This window comes from Monopterus albus, unplaced genomic scaffold (genome assembly GCF_001952655.1).
Source record: "Monopterus albus unplaced genomic scaffold, M_albus_1.0 scaffold46.1, whole genome shotgun sequence".
Taxonomy (NCBI): domain Eukaryota; kingdom Metazoa; phylum Chordata; class Actinopteri; order Synbranchiformes; family Synbranchidae; genus Monopterus; species Monopterus albus.
This window is the reverse complement of record NW_018127926.1, coordinates 253,654-277,895: the sequence shown is the minus strand read 5'-3', so window position 1 is coordinate 277,895 and position 24,242 is coordinate 253,654. Positions and strand designations below refer to the sequence as shown.

At 42.9% G+C, this 24,242-nt stretch overlaps 1 protein-coding gene across 10 annotated transcripts in view; it reads left to right on the top strand.

Moving 5' to 3' along the window:
* mecom (MDS1 and EVI1 complex locus) overlaps positions 1-24,242 on the top strand; it is a 148,541-nt gene that overhangs the window by 89,847 nt on the left and 34,452 nt on the right. Inside the window, exons 2-3 of one of the 10 annotated variants that reach the window (XM_020600339.1) lie at positions 5,667-5,851; positions 11,652-11,831. The exons of the other annotated variants lie outside the window; for them this stretch is intronic. Of the exons in view, the coding sequence (XP_020455995.1) occupies positions 11,724-11,831 (108 nt within the window). The 5' untranslated portion in view covers positions 5,667-5,851; positions 11,652-11,723. The remainder of the gene's footprint in view (positions 1-5,666; positions 5,852-11,651; positions 11,832-24,242) is intronic. 10 annotated transcript variants of the gene reach the window in all.

Here is a 24,242-nt window from a genome sequence, read left to right as displayed (position 1 = left end):
CCGCCCACACCCTGATCTCCCACCTATCTCTCTCCACACACACACACACACACACACACACACACACACACACACACATACCTTCAAACATTATTAGTTTTTGATTAACAGTATTTGTACATAGGCCACATCTCTGTTATCGCCTGTAGTACTTTTACTGCTGTTGGCTGTTTTTGAAACATTTTCAATTTAGAGCACACCAGACATAAATATAAAAAAGAAACGTGATGTAGACAAGACCAGGTAAAATCATCAAGTATTAATAACCTCTTGAAAGCTTGTGATAAGGTGACATTGTATGAAGAGTGCCTCTCTCAGGGAACACTGTCTTACACGAGACTTGAGGGTTGGAGGCATGCCTGGTCTGTGAGAGCATGCTGTTCCACTCAACACAGACAAGTCCCTCTTCACCTGGTGTGTCTCCATGTCTGTTTTTTTTTGAAATTGCATTAATATTAACACATGATAATGAAGGTCCAGACACAGACAGAGAGGCCTTTTCTCACTCACACTCACTCATTCCCTCTTGCATGTCTCTCTCTCTCTCTTCCTGTGACAATCTAAACCAGATGCCACAGGTCACAGAGTTAAGGAAAAGGGTGACGGTGGTGGTGGTGATGTGTGTGTATGCATGTGTGTATCAGCATGTCAATGTCCAGATATGTGTGTCTGTGCATGTGTGAGTTGGAGGGGATCAAAAGTCAGGACTGGAGCGGAAGGAGGGAGGAGAGGAGGGGATGAAGGGTAAGGACGTGCCAAGCCAGGAGTCAATTGTCATGGGTTGGGGAGAAGAGGAGGGGGGTGGGGGGCACGGGTCATTAATTTGCTGTCCTTTGTTTTGTCAGTTTGTTTTCATGAGGCCCTGGTCAAGCCGAAAGTAAAAGCAGTCAGCCTGAAAATTGTCTGCCTGCTCTGCAGCATGTTCTCCCCTTAGGGCTGACCAAGCCACCCCTGGGATGAGGGGTTGCTGAGACACGGAAGGAGGTGTAGAGGGGAGGGGTGGATGGGGGACCAGGAGGGCACAGGGGTTGACCCCACTTCTCTCTTATACCAGCCACTTCGGCCAAGATTGATCACAGATTACAGATGGCAATCCTGCCCACTCCAATGACTCCTCTGTCTCTCACTCTGTTGCTCGTGTCTCAGCTTCTCTTTGCCTTCAGACAGGCAATCAGAGATAAGACATCACCCCGCCAATTAATATCAGGAAACGAGTGCAAGTAGTAAAGTACTAAGCAATGCACAGTCATGAACACACCAAGTCACTCTTTTGCTCATTCAGCCAAGGAAACAGTGGTTTATGTTGTCTTTCTTTTTCGCAATGTCTTGATGTTAGGTCTTGTGAAAAAACTGTTTTCTGCTTTTTTTGATGCCACTGAGCAGTGGCTACTGTAAAGACTGAGTGGTTTTGGTGAGACTGATATACTGATGAGATTTTATAGTGGTTTTCCTAAACTTTATATCAGATATAACTTTAGAAACTATCACTTTGATTATGGAATCCCTACACTCACACATCACACATCTTATGCTTTTAGTCAATAAACCAAACAATTGTTTAGTGCTGAAAAATTATTTATTTTGTTCAGTTAAAGACTGATATCTATGGTAACGGGAGATGGGGGGCTCGAGTCACATAACTTGACTGGAGTCAGACTTCAGTAGTGTGTGGACTTGAGACTTGCTTGACGAATGTTGGCAAAAGGCTTAACTTGACTTTGACTTGGTGTTCATGACTTAAGACTTGACTTAGACTTGAGACAGATGACTCTTACTCTTACTTTGCTATTTTTAAATTAAATGTTAGCATTTTTCTATATACTGAGAAGTTGTGTTTTGTAGTTGAAACACCGCTGGGTGATTTTTACTGCAATGCATGCAAACCTGGCAGCCAGGATGCAGCTACAGTATTATGGAGGGGCCTAGTCCAAAATGAGTCAAATTTGGATTCAAGGATTATCTTGTTAATGACAATAGTAAGAAGAGAACAGCAGTGTGCAAAGTCTGCAGTGCAAAAATCAGTGACATGACCGCCACGACATCCAACTTCATTAGTCACTAAAAAAAAATCACAAAAAAAGGTAACGTTATCTAACTTAATGGCTGGTCAAACCTTAGAAAGCTAGCATTAAGTTTAGACTATTATACTTGGCTTCACATTTTATTGAGAAGAGTTTCTGATAGCCTTGAAAGTCACCATAAGAGTTAGTTTATAGAATATGAATGCACATTTAATAATCAGAGGAGTTTGTGCATGCTTCACTTAATTGTGTGATATTCCCATAACATTATCAGATCAGCAGAGTTTTGTATGAATTGACTTGTGACTTGCTTGACTTATAGTTGTAACTTGACTTTGCCTGCTTGATTCTCACGACAGTATCTTGGGACTTGCTTGAGTACTAAAGATTACGACTTGACCACCTCTGATGATAACCATAATCACTGACTCAATACTGAATCATACTTTGTCCTGAGTTAGTAAAGAATGTACACATTAGTGCAGCGGAAACATTGGTTTTATCTTACTTGGTTTTACCTTAAACTCCTTTTGCTAAGAAGGCAAACCCCAGTTGTTAGTGTAAATGTATCAGAGTGCACTACATGTGTAGAATTAAGTAATAGTTTCCATCTACAACATTTTTAACATTTCCCCTACCTGGATTGAATAGGCACGGCCAAAAATCAGGTTAGTAACCTGGCACCTTGGCACATATTACAGCAGAATAAGCATCACTAAAAATATAATCACTGAATTTATGAAAACCTATGTATAAATAAATGCCACACACATTAGGTCAATCAAGAAAGAAGGAAGAAAATGAAGTATTGCCAAGATGCACTGATAAATGTAAAAACGGCTTTGGTAAACTCACAATAAGTATTTCATTTGTTTGTTACAATAGGTTAATCTGATGTGTGTGTGTGTGTGTGTGTGTGTGTGTGTGTGTGTGTGTGTGTGTGTGTGTGTGTGTGTGAGTTGCCCACTGCATGCTGAACTAATAAAACTGAAAATCTGTGGAGTCAAACACTTTCCTTCTCTGGTTACACCTCCCATGGATTTCTGCTGCATGCTGCACCCCAGGGTCCAACTAGATTTCCCACAATGCATCGCTCAGGGAGCCAGATTCCCAACACCATGTTAGGAGTAAAAGAGGGAGAAGAGGAAAGAAGGGAGGAGAGGGGGAAAGAAGGAGTAAAAAGAGGAGTAAAGGATGAGATGGAGGGGAGAGAGGTTCTGCCAAAGTGGGACTGAAGGTCACGGGGCAGGTATAGCGACCTGGGCAGTATGTGTGTGAGTGATGATGATGGAGGACTGGAGGCGGGGCAGGTCGATGAAAGTTTGGGCAAACCTGATTCCCAGATGTCACCTTTCTAACCACCAATCCAACACACACACACACAGTTTCATACAATCTCCAAACCCACCGTCTCCTCAAAGTGAGTTGATGCCTACAGATCTGTGAAGTGTTGCTGTGTAAAACAGCAGTGTGTGCACATATGTGTACTGTATGTGTGTGATGAGTGTGTGCCTCCAGGCTCAGGCTTGTAGGCTTTGTTTAATGCAGCCACATGGCTACAGAAGCTGTGTGTTTGTGTGTTGAGGGGGGAGTTTACCAGAATGTGGTTGGAGGATATTAAGAAAAAGAGGGGAGAATGCAGAGGGGCATATTTCACAGAGGCACCCCCGCTGAGTCCTGTATACCCACATTGTTCTGAGTGCACAGATCTTTAGGCCTGTAAAAATACCAGTGCTACACTCAGCAGCAGCAGCAGCAGCATACAAAGGAAAGCCATCATGCTTTATTCTCTTTCAAAAAAGTGACATCAGCCTCCCTTCTTTCTCTCACTCTTTCTTCCCCTCCCCACTCCTCTCTGTCCCTCTTTTACCTTCTCTCGCTTTCTATCTCTTTTAAAGTGTGCGTAATGGTGTTGTAATTCCTCAGTCTGACTGTTCTCTGGGAGGCCCAGTGCAGCCAGATGACTACGAGCCGACTAAAGTTTCACAACATGTAATTAGGGCCTAAGTAGCGAGGTCAGCGCTGCCTGGCCTTGCGACCGGCCCTCTCACCCCTCCTGCCCCTCTCTCCAGCATCTCTCTTTTCTTTCCATTTACTTTTGAGTTATGTCTCATTTATTCTTCCCTGCTCCTCCCATGCCTCTTTCTGTCTTCTCTTTCCGGTTCCTTTCCTTTTTTCCTCTTCCTTCCTCCCTCCAAATGAGACACCTCACTCCAGCTGTTTCACATATCCACACCATCTCAATTAGATAAAGCCATCTTCCAAAACCAAATGGAAATGATGTGACAGCCTCTTTATAGAAACCTTTAATTTAATTGTAGTTTCCTTATAAATGGTTAATTGAGATGCCGGAGGGTAGCTTGGCTTGAAAGTCAATGAAATGTCCTCAGAATAGCAGTTTATAGGGGTTGTCTATGTACATAATTAAACCCTTCAGGCGCTTTAGAAAAAAAATTGAAATCTGTAAAATAAATGGTTATGCAAGACCAGCCTGCAGAGAGAGGGGATTGAGAGACAGAGGGAGATGGATAAAGAGGGAATGAGAGACAGAGGCTATTAGGAGAGAGGAGCACACAAATCAGTGGCCTTACAGACACCTTAGGGATACTTTCACGGTGGCTGACAAGAGCAATACTCCGCAGCTCTCTGCTTCCCTGAGAAAACAACAAGGCCAGAAGGAGAAAGCACCCATTGACATTTTTTAAGCATAAAAAAGCCAGTTTCAAGAAGGGACCTTTTCCTTAAGAGGTTGCTTTTAACTCTAGTTACAGTTGTTGGTTTTAGTTGGTTAGTTAGTTCTTATTTTACTAAGAGACTGCAAGATGTAAGAATATGCAAAAATGCTCAATTTATTTTCATTTACAGGGATTTGTGTCTGGCTTGTTAATAAAGTGTATCTCTTTGTTCAAGATTAACTGGTTGAAACATTGTACACAGTAGGGTGCAGGGACTGTTTGATGGATACACACACATACAGTACACATCTAAAAACACAACTTATACTTTCATAGTTAAAACATACTTCAGGGAACAAGGGAACCCATTAAGACACTACTAGGCTGTGGGGCCGAAACAGGGAGGTCCTGACGATTTGTTTGTGTGTGCTCATGAGCCTATATTTCATTTTTACATGGGTTTTACAGCTTCTTCATATGTCTCTTTTGATGACACACATACATCCACTACATGTATTTTATACTCACTGTTACACTGAAACTGTTTGTTTTATGTATGCACATCATTTTTTATACATACTGTGTATATATAGGGGGTTATTGGTTGCACATCTGTATATGTGTTCTCCTTACCCATACAGATGTGCAACCAATAACCTCTGCTTACGCATCTGTCTGTCTGTGTGTGAGTCTTTATGTGTTAACTGCATTGGCCAAAGAGGTGTCCTTGCTTTTCCTGAGTGATGATAAATGACAGCGCCAGGAGCAGATAACCCTCCAGGAGTATTTGCTCTGGAGAACAGTGGTGGAGAACATTCTGAAACTCCCTGCTGACCTGACACACACTGCAGCCTCTGTCCTGTTTGTTTTCTCTGCCTGACTCTCTCTCTCTCTCTCCCTCTCCTTCTCTCTTTCTAACATCTCCGCAATTGGTCCCCCCCCACCCCCCTTTTCTCTCTGCTCTGGTCAGTGATAGAAGAAGGGCCCAGAGCGACCTGCTCACTGTGGGCAGCACACCAGTCTTGGCGCCAGCCAGTCGCAGGAACCCCTCTTGCTAGAGTTTTGGGAGGGGGTTGCTTCTACTGCTTCTCTTTTGCCAGTGTCTTGTACAGAGGGGAGAGGAAAACCTAGAAGGAGGGGCTGAGCTGTTATCAGGTAACTGTGGTGTGGGTCGTGCCAGAGCTTCTTTCGTCCAGCTGTACATTGGCGTCTTTGTTCAAACATGTGCCATTTCAGGGGGTGTGTGTGTGTGTGTATGTGTGCGGTTACTGTAGTGTTTTTTGTTGGACAAATCAGTGTGTGCACAGTAGCGTAAAGCAGGAGAACAACAACAATCCCATCACTTGTTAAATCAAATGCATAAATACATCTATTACGGAATGAGGAGGAGTGTGGAGGACCATAGACTGGGTCATAAAGGGGGCTGAGGAGGGGAGATGTTTGTGAAAAGGAGGAAGAAGAGGAGGGAAGGTGAGCTGCTTTTACAGCAGGGCAGCAGCAGCAGGCTCTGTTTAATATGAAGTAAAGAACAGATCCAACTGCGTCATTAACTCTCAATTACAGCCATGAGTCTAGCAGGCCAGGCAGAGCTGAGCTGGGCACTGTCTAAGCTGTGTGTGTGTGTGTGTGTGTGTGTGTGTGTGTGTTCAAGTGTGCAGGAACAGTTAGAAGCACACAAGTGCATTGTGATGGAGAACACACTGCCTAGATTGGTGTTAAATCGAGGCTGAATACACACAGATATGGCAAGCATATTAAATTCTGCTTAACTGCATTTGTGCACAGTAAATATGTGCCTTGTTTGAGCTGTGTGTGTGGACCAGTTCATCTGAAAGGCTTTTAGAAATTTGATGCCTTATTAATATTCTCCTGATGTGATTTCAAGCAGGAGATGAAAGTTCTTTGTAAAGTATTCAGCATCCCTTTAAATTTTTAGAAATCTCCCCTTTTAGTCACAATACAATATTTCCAGAGGCAAATTAGATGCTGTACGTCCGATACCTTTAACAAAATTCATTGAGATATAGATTTTTTTTTCTTATAACTTCTCAGTCAATTAATAAAGTTGCAATTCAGAGTTGACTGCCATTAAATGTCAGGCAGGCTACTGGCAGAAGAAGTCATAAGAAGTGCTGAGGATATTAAGAGTCAGTAGTAGAATATATAAATCTGAGAGAGGTCGAATAAAGTCGATGTGGATTTCCCACATGCAATAAAGACAAATGAGAGAGGAGGAAACACAGCTGAAGCCTGTTATGATCATTTTACTTAATAAGAAAAATACCCCAAAATGCTCGGGTGTTGTCATTTAAAAAACTAAATCATCTGGATTTTTCAAAAGAACAGAGTGCATAGCTCGGACTGTGTGGACACTGAGCAGGTGTTTAAAGGGTCAAATGTGCAGCATGTCTGTTATAGGGCAGTGGACAATATACAGTTGGGGGTGTGTAGAGTTCAGTGGGGGATAATGGTTAGATAATGGTTAGATCCCCCCTCTGGGCAAGCCCAGAGGGGGTATCTAATACAGGTGTTTTTAAAAACAAAAAAAAAATCTTTCTTTCTCTCCCTTCTTTTTCTCCTTTCTTTCTGCCTTCCCTTTCTGGTAGATGAGTAAATGTTATAAAACTAGTTGATCCAGATGAGACCTACTGCCCAAATGGGACTGAGATACGTGTGTGTGTGTGTGTTTTTATATACTTTTCCACTTTGGAATAAACTCAATAAACAGCATGTCCAAATCTACAGTACAGACACAAAAGTGACAAGCAAGTTCTCAGTTGCTAGATAACCACTGAAGAGTCTCATTTTAGCTTGTGATTAAATGACTTAAATGAAAAAAAAAACATAGAAGAAATCATCTGGACGTAGTTTTAGGTAGAAGACGTTTCACCTCTCATCCAAGAGGCTTCATTAGTTCTGTCCGACTGTTGGTGAGCAGGAGGTATTTATCCCCATATTAACAAGATACCTACAGTATGTAGAAAAACAGATTTGTTGGCATTTTAGAAATGTTACTCATCGAGGGTATTTTTGCATTATCTTTGCATGTACTGAAAACCATCTAATTCAGTCAAGATGTATAGACTGCAAAGTCAATTTTAAAAGCCCTTCCTGAACTGTCTGGTCTTTGGGGTGCCACAATGACAGTTTTGTTTTATTGGTTTTCTTTGAGGACATTCACATTCATACTGGCTCCCTATTAGTGTTTTGGGTTACACGGAGTTCTTCCTGGCACCCAAAACAGAGGTTGGACCTGACTCACATTATGTTCTCCTTTGGTGTGCCGGGAAGGGTTACAACGTGGGCAGTTTTTGGCTTGGCAGAGCACAGCTTGGCTTGGCACCGCTCAGGTTGGCATTTATATCAATGCTGAATTTTAATGAATGGTAGCAACATGAGCGGTGCTCATCAGTGGCTGTGGTGATGATGATCTTTGACCAGATGAAAAGGTCCACAGAAAAGCTGTTCATAGATTGATACTGATTCAAAGGTGAAAAGGAAAAAGAACGTTAACATAACGTGTTCACAAATAAAGGTCTGTTTGATGAACATAACACACCCATGGTGCATCCCTGAACTTCACTGAACTCAAGTACAGCAGCTGCCGTGACCATTATCAGTTAGTGACAACGGACGCTCTCTCAGTACAATGACTGAAGTATTCAGTGTCTCGTGTTCTCCCACTTTCACACTGTCTTTCATAGCTCCCCTCTATTTTAGTGCTGTCCTGTCCCATCCTCTCATCCTCCCACTGTGTTTGTGTGAAGAAGCTTGTTCCCCTGCTGGGCCAGGGTGCAGGGATGCCAGGCTGAAAGGCCCCAGGGGAGAGCACTTTTTGAACCCCTCTTGTCCCCCTGGTTTGATGCAGTGCATCTCTTTGTTGTTGGGTTTCTTTGCCACGCACTCCAGGAGGTCTATTACTTCAACGGCAATCTTTGAGCCTCCCACCCTCTTTAATCTCCTCATTCACTAAGTACTGTTATCCTGTCCTCTGGCACGAAGTGTCCCTGGGTATCTTGAGTTTGTGATCAGAGACCATTGGCATTCCTATATTCAGCCATATCAGAGCAATTGTTTTCTCATATGAACTTAGAACACACACTCTCACCTACTGGAAACACTCTGTTTGGTTTATGTGAGTGGTGGCGCCTGAGTAGTGTGCAGTAGGCAGGACATGAGGTACATGGTCGCATAGCCGGTTGTTAATTTGGTTATAAACAACTGAGTCTCTTGCCTTTCCTTGAATTTATCAGATGGTTTCAGCATTGGCCCCTAACTAGAAAAAGTCCCAAATATCATCATCTCTATAGTTAGATATTTTCATTGGTGTCTTCAAGTAAATGACCTTTCTTCGTCATCCTCTGATGTGTGTGTTCTTCAGATTTTCACAGTCACGTGAAGAAACATGATGACCATGCCCACTAGCTCAGTGTGAATTCTCTGGATAATAACCTGCTCCATTCACATTTGTGTTCACTCGGGCACTACACCATCTTTGTACCAGGGAGCTGGCAGGGTAATGTCTGTTTATTGTCTGGATCAACTGATATTTTCCTTCTCATATACAGCTTCTTCAGGTAATGTCTAAATAAATTCAGGGTTGCAGTGCATGTCTGAAAAGTGCTTGAGAAAGATAAAATTTGTGGTGGTCGTGATTTGGCATTTTGTCATAATTCAATATCTGAGCAAGCACAGTTGGAGTGGGTATCCTATTTAAACAAAAAACTGAGTCACAAAAGAAAAATTCTGACCCTTTTATTCTTACAGGGATCTAGTAATCAGAATAAATATATCTCTGATCTCTCCTTCCATTCCCACAGTTTCTCTCTTACTGGGCTGAACTAATACATGGCCAGCCAGAATGCACAGGCTAGGCATCACTTTGTAATTTGATGCCCTAGCATTTCAAAACGATAGCATCAAATGGGGATTGATCCCAAATCTTTTCTGAACAGGTCAGCTAAGAGCAGGTTGTATGCCTGAGGCATGTGTGTGTGTGTGTGTGTGTGTGCGTATGTGAGAGTGTGTGTGGAGGTTTCAGAGGGGCCATGTGGGTCTGAGAACTGGGGCTGTGTGGGGTGTCTTTCTGGATATTTACTAGAGGATCTGACTGTTTGGATTGTTGATTTAGGATGTTCTCCGTGTCAGAGGGCACAATTATACCCCAAAGCCAGGGTCAGCTATGGATCCTTTCTGCAAGCTCTTCTCCGGTTACTGATGATGCCAAGCCCTACATCCTTATCCTCTCAATCACACCACCCACCCACATCAGTGACCTAGAGCATCACCTAGTAAACCTAGTAAGGAATAAAATTGCTGTCCTTTTTAATTCTTAGCAAAGTTCACTTGTCAAACATTATGGACTCTACACTATATATGACTTTTTGTGCCTGGTCAATCTGTCCTTATTTTTGTGCAAGATTATTTAGATTATTACATGGAAACGTGGAGTTCTGCTAAACTGTTTTCTATTTAAATTCATTTGTTTGCAGTGGAAGTTAACTTGGTGTATCACAACAGAAAAGACCCAAAGACAAATTTTACCACCCCACAGCCTCTAAGTTTCAGTCATGTACCATTGCTATTTTTCCATGCCATTCCTCAGGAGCTTTGGGTCTTCCACTTCATGACTACTGACAGGCCTTTACGGTAAAGTGCTGGAGAAGCTGAAAGGCTGTGTGTGTGCGAGAACACCCTGACTCCCCTGCTCTCCTCGTGTGAATACATTAATTCATTTACCACTTCGAGGTCGCCAAACCCAAATATTTGCTTCTGCAGATATTTAATATTTATGATGACGAAAGCAAATATTGCCTGCTGGATTGAGTGACACAGAGAGGTCAAGCTCTGGGCTTGCCCAGAGGGGGTGGAAGGGACTGTTATGTGTCTGGGGGGTGCTCTCCTGAGAGAGCCCATCCACATCATAGGAGTAGTGCACACAGCTCTGTTTGCTCTGAAACACACATGCAAATATGACACAGTTCAGCAAACAATTTACATGAATTTGTGTATTATTGATTCATGAGCCGAAATCTCAACTTGTCTTCTAAGAAGGACAGCTGTGTTGATGAGAGGGTGTTAAAGTGCATATGAGGGTTACGATGAACAGGGGAGTCTGTTGGCCTTGGTCATTTGCCTGTACCTTGGTTTACATGTATTCACATATACATTTGTGTGAGTCAACCTCTTTGATTGCATGTACTTTCTGCTTGAGTATATGTGTTCCAGTGAGGTGATCCATTAGAGAGGACAGTTTTATGAGCTGGTCTCAGATCTGGATCTGTTCAGACGAGATCCTGTTTCCTTTGGACTGATCTCCCTCACCACTGATTCCGGCTCAAGAGCTGCACGACTAAATGGTGCATACCTAATCTCTTTTGAACTGCAACCCAATAGAAGCAGCCTTAAATTGTAATATCAGGTTTTCTGACAAGCTCTACTTTCAGATTAAGTTGCATGTAGCTTTTGTAAATGTATAGCCCTTTGCTCTAGAGAGAATCTGTGAGATGAACAAAAAGGTAAGAAGACATCAGGTGGCTCTCCCATGCACAGAGGGTTCCCATTTACTAAAGATGATCACACACACATGCATTCATATGTGTAAAAGTATGTGTTGTTAAATCAACATCGACACACACACCTACTTTGTTGACATCTGCATCCCACCCACCATTCAAGCAACCTCACCATGACCTCAGAGACTGAAAGAGTTTGAGGAAGCAAACTCAGGAGATCTCTAATACACACAGATCACCTCTTCACCTCTTTGCCCCTATCTCCTCACATTTCTGCCTTTTATCATTTCTTTCATAGGAGCTATCTTTCTTTTTGCCCTTCCTCCTTTCACCTCTAAGTTATTGTGCAAGTTTGTGGAATGTACACAGGCCAAGGATCTCGATGAAGTGTCGTTGTGTTTGCTGAAAGGCCCTCTGCTCTCTTTTTTCTTGTCCTTCAGATATGAGCAAGGGAAGAAAAGGCCTTCATGGCAGAGTGATAAAGGGTGATTCAGTGAAAGAGACACAAAAAGATGAGAAAAAGAAAGAAAATCCTGAGGCAATATTTGACAGCGATGCACCTACAGTTTTCACCACCAAGGAGAGATATGGACTTAGTGACCTTTTCAAGGGGAAAGCAGGTGTGTTTGCTAAAATTATGTTAGTGTGCATGTGTATATATGTGTGTGAGAAAGAGAGAGAGAGAGAGAGAGAGAGAGAGATCTCATGCTTTTTAGAATTATTTGGTCAGTGATAATTCCAACACTTACAGTACCTCGCTTGTGTACAATTTGAGTGCAGATGTAAAAGCATTATATGACAAAAGCAGAGGAGGAAAAACTGAATCAAGGTATACCACACACCACTAACAGCACGTTACTCACAAAATCACACCACCTGGCCAATTAAAATCTTTCTGCAGCCACTGTGACATCCCAGGGAACCAACAGAGTGACATAGAAAGAAACAGAAATTGACAGAGCCCTGCTGCAACTTCAAGGACTCATCATATTAAAGCCCTCTTCATGTTGGTGAAGATGGCCAGACAAATGAACAAGGGTTGGAAGAATCGGATGAACTCAAGAGAAAAGCAGAAAGCAAGGGATCAGCATGTCAGAGTTAGTGACAAGTATACACTGATCAAGACATAAACTGTGCTGTAGTGCTAATAAAAACAACTGCTGCCTTTGTGAAATTAAGTGACCAAATGAAGGAAGATGAGATAAACAATATTTCACTTCAAAAGATACAAGAATGCTGAAATAACGCGTATAGTTACTATATTGTTTTAAGTTGTGCCATTTTTATTTACTGCACAAAGATAATACGAAAACAAGAAGACGTTTTTAATGGAGTAATGATCTTTATTAGGACCTTATGGTGTTTGCTGGCAGCAGTCAAACCAGCAAATAAGATGCACTGTTGTTGAGTTAATATTTTTAGACATGAATAATCCATGTATTTCAACATTAAGTAAATGAGAGAGAGAAACACACAATGCTAAAACGCCCTCAGTACACATGTAGGAAGTCGTTCAAAGAAAAATCACAAAGTAGATAAAGTTTTTCTGGGAGTTAAACTGTGTAAGGATTTTTATTGTGTAAGGATTGTTTAGGTTGTTACAAATGCTTTGAAGGTCAGTATTTCTGTCACCAAACCTAAGATCACCACTCATGTGTGGTGATTATTATAAGATCTAGAAGCTGATTTAAATTCAAAAGATTACACTTCAGTGACCTTGGTATTTTATTGTTTAAGAATTCAGCTTACTGGTCACACGGTAAAAGTAACCATAATATTTGTCTTAATGTGTAATGTTATGTCAAATTGTTTTAGATACACACCACGAAAACAACAGCCACACACATTATTTTCTTCATGTTTTGTCTACTGCTCTGCTCAGCTGCCAAGCTGGCATATCAGGTGACGTCACGGTTCGACAGCCCAGAAAGGATTAATATTGTATAGCAATGCTTGGTTCGGGGGCTTTTTGGTTTCCGGGCTGCTCGGGCAGCCTGGGGGTTGGAAGATCTCTGGACTTGAAGTGTTAAATCTTGCCTGTGACTTTTTGAATAAACCAGCACGGCTATATTTTTTATATACTCAAGTGGTCTGAGACGTCCCTCGAAGTTCCTGGTTTGAAAGAACCGGATGAGGCTTTATAATGGTTTTCAGCCTTTAACAGACTGCCAGTTTTGGTGGGAAGAGAAGATGCTTGTTATAGTCTAACATTCCTTTAGAAGCCATCAAACCTCACAGTGCTTCACGACATGAAGGCTGATGACATGCATGTCTTTGGACATGTCTAGTGGGCAACTGTAAAAAGACAAGTGGAGTTACTTTGAGTAAATTAGTAGAATAAAGTAGTTGTTGAGAAGGGGATGGGGTCAAAGCCACGTTCATGCTAGTGTGGTAAAAGCGAGAGCCTGTGTGGGAATGACCTCACTGGGACAGCTAGCAGCACTCCCTGTCTTCTTTTGTCAACTCTAAATCATTTGATGTCATTGAAACAGAGAAAGGCAGAGAGACAGAGAGCAAAGGTGAGTGCTAGTGTGAAGGTGCAGAGCAGCGTGATGCAATGTGAGATAGCAGCTGAGTGAGCCCTCACTGTGTATGAGTGTATGTATGGGTACTTGTGCATGCATGCGGTGTGTGGAGAAATGACTAAATTCCCTTTAATCGCACTACTTGGGCTATTATAACTCTCTCCCTCTCCATTATTAGCTCTCACTCATCGTTCATTCCTCACCCTCCTCCCCTACATCATCTGTTCATCCTTCAAACCCATTCTTTAATTTTGCTAGAAAACTAAGGAGGCGGAGGTGGTGGTGGTATGGGGTGGGAGCCTAGGTGATGTTTTGAAGGATTTTAGAGTTTCACACCTGTGGAGGTAAAGAATCTGTAACCTTATCTCCTATGCTTTGTATTTCTCCCTTTTGTTTGGCACTGGATATGAACAAATTGAGCATTGTGTTCAGGCAGGAGCCAGGACTTCGGAGGAAGGAAGCCACCGAGTTCCAGGCTCTGCATAGCAGCAGCCTGAGACGGGAGATCAGGCGTGAGTCCATGTGTAAGATTTCTTCCTTCTCACGGATAGTGTTAATGAAGTGTGTGCAACCTTTGTTAGACAGGCTCTTCATGCACGACCCAGCACTCTTAAAAAGGCACTTCAGCCATGACTGAGCATCTTTGCAGTGCAATTTAAGGATATCAGAAAATTTCAGTTTGTTTAAATGGGTGATTTATGATGTATCTGTCCAAGTATGGTTCATCATACAGGTTTTTCATCGGCGTTCTGAGGGCTTAGGTGCTTTTTGGGGGCTGGGATGGGAGTATTGAAATGAAATTCAAACTTATAACAATATGTATGTTATGTCAACTAACTAGCTTTGTTGGCTAATGGAACTTAGCTAATTCAGTATGTATTAGCTACATTAGCAATTTCTTTACTGGTAAAATAGGCTACATTCTGCTATCTCTGTTGTTATCATTCACAAGGGTTATTCCCCAACAAAGTTATAGCCTACTTCATGCATTCTTTGTGGGGGCTAACCTTATCAATGGCTGTCCTGAGTTGACAATATAGAGAAATATCAGCTATTGGGTTAGCTTGGCGATGCTGTCACCCACCAAAGGCACAAACGTCTGTCCAAACACCAATTGTTGGTTGATTGGTCATTACTGTGGTCAGCCTCAGTATCATTTTGAGATCAAGTCACTTCTTCATTATTTTTCAGCACATATAACTCGCATTGTTTTCACTCTGATTCATGCTGCCTTTTTAAATTCATTTGCCTCTGGTGATCTGCAAAAACACTTAGGCACGGTGCCTAAAGCTTAATTTAGGATTCTGTGTTGAAGCTACACAGAGCCAACACTGTAGGCTATGCAAGTGGCCTATGCTGCTGTGAGTATTTATACTTATATGCTAGTGTGTTTGTTGCCCTCCAGTTACACTGCCAAAATTGCTGCTAATTGGCGGTAGGGTTTCTATGCCACTGTCTTGCATTTCTTTGGTACTTAACAATACTGACTGAAACTAGGCGGGTTATGTTGGAGATAAAACTAACAGCAGTTATTTTCACAGAAATTACTGGAATGCAGATAAGACAGATGTTTTTGGAGGAGATCTATATGACTAAGACTGAGGCAAAATGAGGGGGAATTTTTTGTGCTTGTCTGGCCACTGAGCGACATGAATGAGGAAACACAATGCAACCAGTCGCATTTGTTGCAGTCTGCATTGCCACAACCTGTAGTTACATTTCTAGAGAGGTGCACGACAGGCTATGGCATAGGCTATGTTGCTATGCATGACTTATGTCATACCTACAGCGCAGACTCAACACAAAACCATAAATCAAGCTTTATGGTAGGGAATACCCTGTTCCTAGGTGTAAGTACAAGAAAACATAAATTATCATCATTATTAAATACACTATTACCCTCCCTATTAAAATCAACTATAAAATATTCTTTAAAAACATATTTTAAGTCTGCTTGATAGATAAAGACAGGAAAAAAAGATGGATGGGTGAATCACAGTGCAGGCCATGAATCACATTTGGTCCTGTGGCATGGTAGGGAGTGTACTGGTGGCTTTTATAGCCTGCAAAGAGCCAGTTTACCTCTTGCATCTACAAGTTTTCATAGGCAAATTTACCTTTATTTCTCAGTTTTCATGCAGTTTCTGAATTTACCAATAAAAGTGTAATGTCTGCGCAGAGCTATCAGAGTCTATATCTGCTGTCACGCTCACTTGTCTCTGCTCTGTTGCAGATGAGGGAGGAAATTAGCCAGTGTGGGAATATCAGAAGAGACAGATACCCGTGTCACCATACATCCTAATAGAAATACTCCTGTTTCCAATTATGGCCAGCTGTAATGATAACGTGATGTGAGCAGCATGACAATAGTACTGCTGCTTGTCTATGGTTCTGGTCTAGTGCCTAAAAGCAGGGGTGAGGGAGAGCTAAAGAGTGAAGGAGGAGGCAGGATGAGATGAATTGGAGGAGTAAAGCAGTAAATGAAGACACTGAATGGGATGGTTCATCTTTTCTAGGCATATTCAGACATTGTCATGTGGAAAGATGTAGGGGTGCAAACCACAGCAAAATAAACACAAGGGTCCAAATGATAGCTTAAAGTATTTTAATGTACTGTTGCCATATCTTGCTAGACATATCTTGGGCAGATCACCTCGATAAATCAAGCCCTCCAGCTGTTGATTTTTGTTTTCTTACTTCAGATGTACTCCGTTAACCTTTACCTCTGTTATTACCGCTGCCAAAGTCTTCATTACAGGGAATGAAGAAGCTACCAAGAAACTTCCACGACCACAGCTTGTGCTCCCTAAACCTATTTTACTCCCGCTCTACACTCTATCTGTCTTGCTCTCCCTAGCATGACCCAAACACAAAACCAGTGAATCCAACATGTTTTCTAGGGACATACAGAGAAGGTATGGAGGCTCCAAACCAAACCTCAGCCATGCCAGGCCTATGAGAGAGGGAGGGGCCCCTTTTTGAGGAAGTCATCACAGAGTCCAAATAACAGGGCCGTCCCCGCCTGGGGCCTGCTGTCAGGCCAGTGATCGATGGCCTCAGTCTTAGATGTCTGCCTCAACTGGCCAGTGGTAAACAAAGAGGGGCAAATATAGAGACAGAGAAGGGGTCATCCCTGCCACGGGAATGACAGTCAGCCAGAAAGAAGGATGGAGGGAGGAAGAGAGCGAACTATGGAGGGAGGTAGTGTAAACCCCAGCAATTTTGATTACTAGTCTTTTCTTTGATTCAAAAACCAGACATGCCGTGCTGTTTTATTTCGCTTGTAACAGATCCAGAAATTGTCGGCACTGAGAGTGCGCTGCATTTTAGTGATTGCAGCTCCTGCAGCTGTGGCCACAGGAATGCAGCCTGCCTTTCTTGCCTCCTTCTTCTGTTCTCCATCTCACCATCTATCTCTCATTTAAGTCTTCTCTCATTTCCTCACCTCTGTGCCTAAACCCTTCGTTCTCTTGCCTTCTCTGCCCTGAGGCGAGGACTCCGGCTCTTCTGGGAAATCTCTGATTAACGCTGAGGCCTTTTTTAAGGCCATCTCTTCTTTTCTCTTTTTCCTCCTCTCTTTCTCTTCAGTATTCATCATGCTCCTGAGGTTTAGCAAGCACCAGTCAGACCTATGCAGAGGGCTCTACCTGACCCAAGACAGACTGTCTGTTGTACCAAAATGGAGGTTGATGACAGATATCAACCACCTTCAGCAGTCGTTTGCATAATCAATCTTTAGTAAAGTATAAAAACCTAGAAGGAGATATGCCGCCTCCTCCTCCTCCTTCCTGAGGCTTTTTCCCCATTAAAGAGGGAATTTTCCAGTTTTTGCATCTGAATTGAGGGAAATATGATGAAAAAAATTCAATTCATGTTATGCTAAATGTTGTGATTTTAGGCTATACAAATAAATAATATATTTGACTTGATTTTACACCAATGTTGCTATCAGTAAGGATTTTACCTGAGCTTTGTCTGCAGTCTTTTCTCTGACAAACAAACATCAGTGGCTGGGATTCTCCTTCAATATAATGCTTTATCTTTAAATCAGAGGGGGAAAAAACTGCTAACTGTCAGCTAATCATTTATCCCTAGCAACCGAGCTGTACTGAAAGCAGACAGCTTATTTTTAAAGGGCTTTCACAATAGCCACTTTCCCACTGCTGTGCCAAGTGAGGCTTAAAAGAACCAGGGCCAAATCCAGATGTTTATAATGGGAAAGAGACAGTGTTATTTGGCTATTTCAATCCTATGACCAGCTTATAAATTTTTCTTCTAGCAGACAAATCATGAATAACATCAGTGAAATGTACTTTTAGGAGAAGCTGGGGTGATGTTAGTAGGTGAGCTCAGGCTAGGCATCACTTGGCTTTGGAGTGGGAAACAGGCCACTGTGAAAGCAGAGGAGCTGTGCTTCCTCCATGGCACACAAGCACTTATTGTTGTCTCCCCTCTCCATATAAGTCAGACTAATCTGACTGAATGTACTTGACCCTTCACCTTCTCCTTCAAAATCCTCTAGTTTTCCTCTTCTCCACCTCACTCCTCCTTTGCGTGTGGTCTCACTTTAACCACCTGTCTCCATTACTGTCGGATCACTCCATATCTAGACTAACATATAATTGAATGTGGTTTCACGTACTTGAACCATTTCAAGTGTGTTTCTCCCCAAGACTCAAGAATTAATTAGGCCTATGAGATGGTTACCCAAGCCTTCTTGACACCTCTCAGCTGATCAGGAATACAACACCCTCTCCCCACCACCTGGTCGGGGCCTTTGCTCTGCTTCAGTGGCCTAGGCTGTTCATGTTAATAGAGATTTGAGTAGAGGTGAAGAAGGGATGTAAAGAATTCAGTCAGGGAGGGATTGATCTGGGAAATCATATGCTGAAAATTACATAGTATACTAAAATAGTGGACAAGCTAAAACATTATGATTAATGTTTTTGGACTACTGCTGTTCATTATCCAGCTTAATTCATTTCATTACATTAAATGGAGATAACATAAATATCATAATTATGATATTTGTGTGTTGGGTGTGTGGGTTCAGGCAAAGAGGGGGGTGGTTCTGGGATGCCAGAACACACTGCTGAGCCTTCTCAGTGTCCAACTCAACAAAACACCAGTTAGTGAGAGGGTGCCCATCTGAGGACCCTTTGCTCCTACACCAATACAGAACCTGTGCTGGTGATAGTATAGTTACAGACTCACTGGACTTGTTGATAGTCTTCTTTTGTTAGACAATCTTGGTAGAACAGTATCAGTGGTTGGACCTGAGCAAATCCAATCCAGATGCTGTGTGTCAAGCCATGCATCTGCTCTTTGCTTGGGTGAGGATAGGGTTCAGGGATGCTTTGTGTTAAATGGTAGATGGACTGTATTTTATATAGCGCTTCCTCACAGTGTGTTGCACTGGCCAAAGCGCTTTACAGAAGATCATACACCATTCACACACAACATTCACAACAGGCTGCCACACACCGGCGCTAGTCAAGCCACCGGGAGCAATTCGGGGTTCAGTGTCTTGCTCAGGGACACTTAGGCATGCGGGGAGACCGGGAGTCAAACCACCAACTTACTGGTCAGGAGACGACTGCCCTACCTCGTGAGCCACAGCCACCCCAAGGGTAGGTTAGGTCTGGAAAATGGTGTTGCTTATTATGGGGATTTATGACAGCATGGCATTACACCCCCTTTTTTGGGGCCAAATAATGCGTAAACATCATTTAACTTGTATACTGAGATTCCATGTGACTGCTCTCCCATTCTTTGGCACATTTAATTGTGTATTATTGACTGACAGTAGTTTCATTTGTGCTTAGTGAGGGCAGGTTCTTGCTAGTGAAAAACACGTTATTCATTGGAATCTAGGGCACATTACTCTGTTGTCATCAACTAAGTTCAGCCAAACTAAGCTCAGTTCATATTTTAATTGATTTCTGCCAGCGTGAATTAAAAACATACAAACAAATTAACATAATATAGAAAAACTAGTTGAGCCTCAAAAATTGCATTTGATAAGCCGAAAGAAGGAGTCAGCTGAATTACTCAATTGCTCATAAAGTACATAAACATTCAGTTCAGACACTCTGAAGTGGCAGCTTCAGGATGTCAGCTTTAATCATGATCTGGAGGTGTAAGCAGAGCAGCCAGTAATGGCAAAGTGCGGACCCTCTGAAGTGGCAGCTTCAGGATGTCAGCTTTAATCATGATCTGGAGGTGTAAGCAGAGCAGCCAGTAATGGCAACCGCTTCCTTCACCATATGCCTCCTTGCTGTGTTTAACTTACTATTTTTACATGTAGTATGTTAACCCAGACAGGCTGCAGTCACAAAAACTACTAAATAGATTCAGTAAAATATGCATAAAATATATATGTAATTTTGCCATGAAGATTTAACTGATACCTTTCTAACCCCAGCTCTCACAGCGCTGTTGCTGTTTCTGTTTAGCTCATTCATTTAAATGAGTGAGATCTTGTTTGTGCTTTGAGACGGGTGGCTGCATAATTCAGAACTCTCAAGATGTCTGTGTGTGGAGTATGACTCTTGTATTTTACTGGGTCATCTTTCTCTCATAGAGCCAGATGAAGCTTATTAACAGGCAGGAAATGAGTAAGCCCCCTCTGTAGTGAGGATGATGTTAGGAGGAAGTGACCAAATGAAGAGGGATGACTGAATCTGGGCGGTTATGTATCCGTATGTGTTTGTGATCCATATATGGCAAAATGGAAACTTTTCTGTGGCACCTGTTCTCTTCAAAAATATGAAATAATTTCATATAAAAGTGTGCACTGATGTCACGAGTAAGTCTGAACTTAACTTTAAAGTGGTTCAGAGAAATTTGTGGTGCCCACAAGAACCAACTGGACAACTAAGAAAAATGTGACTTGTGGCTGTGGGGGAGGATAGACCATACCTGTACTTTGAGTATTGCACCACTGAGACTGTATATTTTTTAGGAGATGTCAGTTCTTTTATAAAATTCCAGCTGTCCTGTCACCTGAATTCGACACCCTGAATTTTTTGCTGAAGCTACATCTTTGCTATCAGTGCAAAAATGATGCATTTTGTGCTATGAGGATGAAAATGTATTGTTTATATGTAATGACGTAAGTTACCAATCTTATGTGCTCTTAACTGTAGAACATTTATTAATACTGTTTAATATCATTCGGTGTGTTCTGAAATATTTAATTGTCCTGAAAGACCTGAATTCAGAATTCAGTTGCATTTTGAGGTATGCACTTGTTTCCCTCTCAGTGTTTCCTGTCTTCTCCCATGCCAACTACAGTACATGAACTGTATCCACCAGCAGCCATGCAGGTGGGCAATACTGCAGGAGGAATGCTGATCAGATGAGATATGGTTGTAGATGTGTATATGCGTCATTGTGTGTGCATTTGTATGTTTGTGTTATTAGTACTGTGAGACAGGCTGTTTGGTTTGCTGCTTTGAAATAAAAAGGGTCTGGTCAAGTTTACTCCCATGGGGAGTCTACCTTTGGCCAGGAGAGAGAGAGAGAGAGAATGAAACCATGTAGCTTGTTGGGCTCTCCAACACGCTCTCATCCACACTACTTTATGGGAGGGTCAAGGTAGTTAACCGGTGGCAGGCGTTCAGATGTGTTCTGCTCTGACTTCAAACAGGGAGCATTATGGCCGTGCGCATTCACAGGATATTGCCCTGTAAGGCCACTGAACATGAGTGGGTGAGAGGGAGGAGGCTTTGCTTCGAGCCTATTAGAGCCCTAAACCAATACTAATGAAGCTGTTTCCTGTACAAACGGAGCAGCTCAGGGGAAACTGGCTCTAGCTTTTAATAAGGTCCTCTTCAATCCCAGTTAAGATGTTGGGTACTGAGTGGGTTGCTACTGGTTCCAAGCAGAATCCCCCTTTGGAAAAGTTAATTACATATGATTAATGGAGCGTTTTCCTTCCAATGATATCTGTGACAGCACAAAGCTGTCGTAAGGCTTGTCAGGCCCAATTCGAGCTGAATAAGTATTTATGTGATCGCATGTGATGGGCCTCCTCTCACCAGCACCAGCCCTCATCAATCAAGCCCTGCTGCTCGCAGTAGTGGGAAATTGGTCTATCAGCGTGGCTGCCTCTCCCCACACTGCCACCACCGCCGCTGCCACCTCCCTCCCTCCCCATTCAATCAGGCCCGGGGCTACAATGCTTCTTTAGCTCTTACTTCTGACCAACGCAGGGGTCATGGGGGGGAAAGTGGGAGCCAGAGCTGAGCCCATCCATTACAGCTCTTGTTTCTCTCGATGGCAGCCGGACGACGGGATTCTATTAAGAGCTCCGTCTATTCAGCACTGAGATTACACCAGGGCCCTCTCTCCGAGCACACCTCACCACCAACCCCCGAGCCCTCACCAAAACCCTATACCCACCCTGAGGGCCTTATAGCCCCCCACCCCACCAACACCAGCCCACTACAGCTCGGTTGTGCTTTCCCCTTTTCTTTTCACACTTCCCAGTAGTAGTGTTGTTTTTTTTCTGCAGCCACAATGACTATAATCACTGAGAGAAAGACAGAAAAAGAGAATAAGACAGAGAGACAGGACAAGAAGAATGAAAGCAGACACTTCAACCTGAGCCTGTTTCTGGTTGGGATGTGAACTGTCTGCCTGCCTGGACAGCATTCGACTTGTAAGCACTATACCACACATACAGTACACACAGGCTTGCAAGGAATGAACACTCACGTTTGTTTTCATTCCTCGTGGGGACTTTACATTGACATACATTCATTTCCTAGAGACTTACCGTAACCTTAACCATAACTGCTATTTGCCTAATCCTAATCCTTACTCTAACCTCAATGAATTATATGGTGGGGGACCAGGATCTGAAAGGCTGAGGCCCCACAATGTGGGTGTGTAAACAGGTTTCAGTCCCCACAGTGTGAATAATGCCAGATGCACACACACTCCAAATCCATAAGGATACTCTCCCTCGGAAACAGAAGACATAGAGCTTCAGCACCTGGCTTAGAGACTGGGGCCATCTCCACCACAGTATAAACACACTTAGATGGGTAACATCACAAACACGACTCTGCAGCAGTTACTTCGTAAACACCCGCCGACACCAGATCAAACTGCCACTCCTCTGATGTTTAAGATGCTCGTTTGTCTCCTGCCGGCCCAAAGAGACGCTTCATTTACTTAATATGTGCTAGCACTTGAGAGAGTGAGAGAGAAAGAGAAAGAGGTGAGTGCTGCTAGGGTCGTGCCCCCTGCTTGGATGGATGGGGGTCTTCCTGTCAGGGAGAAGCAGAGAGACAGCACTCCTGTCAAACAAACAGAAATTTAATATGTTGCCTTCTCTCAGGGTGTCCACAATGTGTACATACTCTCTTGGGCTTGATTATGAATAACTCCCTCTATCTTATAAACAAGTCGAGTGAAGGCATTCATCAGGCATAAAAAGGAAAGGGTGTGAAGAAGGTGGAATGTTCTCTTCTTCAACAAAAGCCTGCTGTTGTGCCTCTGTGCTGACGGGATCGTGAAGGAAAGGAGAGGAACAAAGACGCGAAACATGGTGGACTAGAGATAGTGGAAAAGAGGATCTGGGACTAAAGAGGAAAAAAGAGTAAGTATGATTAAAGAAAATAAAGGTAAAAGGAGATGAGACAAATGAGGACGAGAAAGTGGAGGAAATGAAGACAAGGTTGAGGCTTGTCCCTAGCAGGGACAGGGCACTTAGGGTGCGGCTGTGTGAGGTTTACTTTCCCAGTGCTTTGCTGCATGGTTTGGAGTTGGCAGTCAGCATGCGGGTTAACAGGATTGGAATGCTTCTTCAGGGGCAGCGTAATCAGTACCAACTTCCTCTGATTCAGAAACCGTAGGCCTCGCTCTCTGCCTCTTTTGTTTCAGCCAGGCTCTGCTGACAGCACAGAGGAAGCAGCCATCTGACAGTGCGGGGAGATGTTGAATGTGCATAAACACCATATCCAGGGAGAGAGAGAAGGAGACTGACAAACTTCGGTGCAACTAATGTGTCTGCGCGTTGATGGGTGCTCGTGCCATTGGTGCGCATAGATGCACACTCTTATTTGTGTGTCTTGGCAGCGTTCGTGCACACATTGTCGACCTCTCCCAGTAGAATACATGCAAAATGTGAGTGAGAGGTTGTGTGAGGGATACTCTGCACACTAGCTCCATGCTCTGTCAAGCCAGTCATCTCCAGCTGCCCGCCTGAGAATTTTGTCTTTGTTAAATGTTGTGTGACAATGAGATTTTCCAAAGCACCATCTAGATAAAGAAGTGGATTGAGAGAGAGGGAAAAGGAGGAGGGGGGATTGATAAGCGCTGAGATGGTCTGGTCATAGTCCAGCAGCTCTTCATCATTGCTGCAACCCCAGATATATCTCCTCTCTGTCTATGAAGCACTCATATACACACCTTCATCACTTTGTCTCTCTCTCTCTCTCTCTCTCGCCTTTAAAGGCTAATACACACACACACCCACCAGCTGCACCCAGTCTC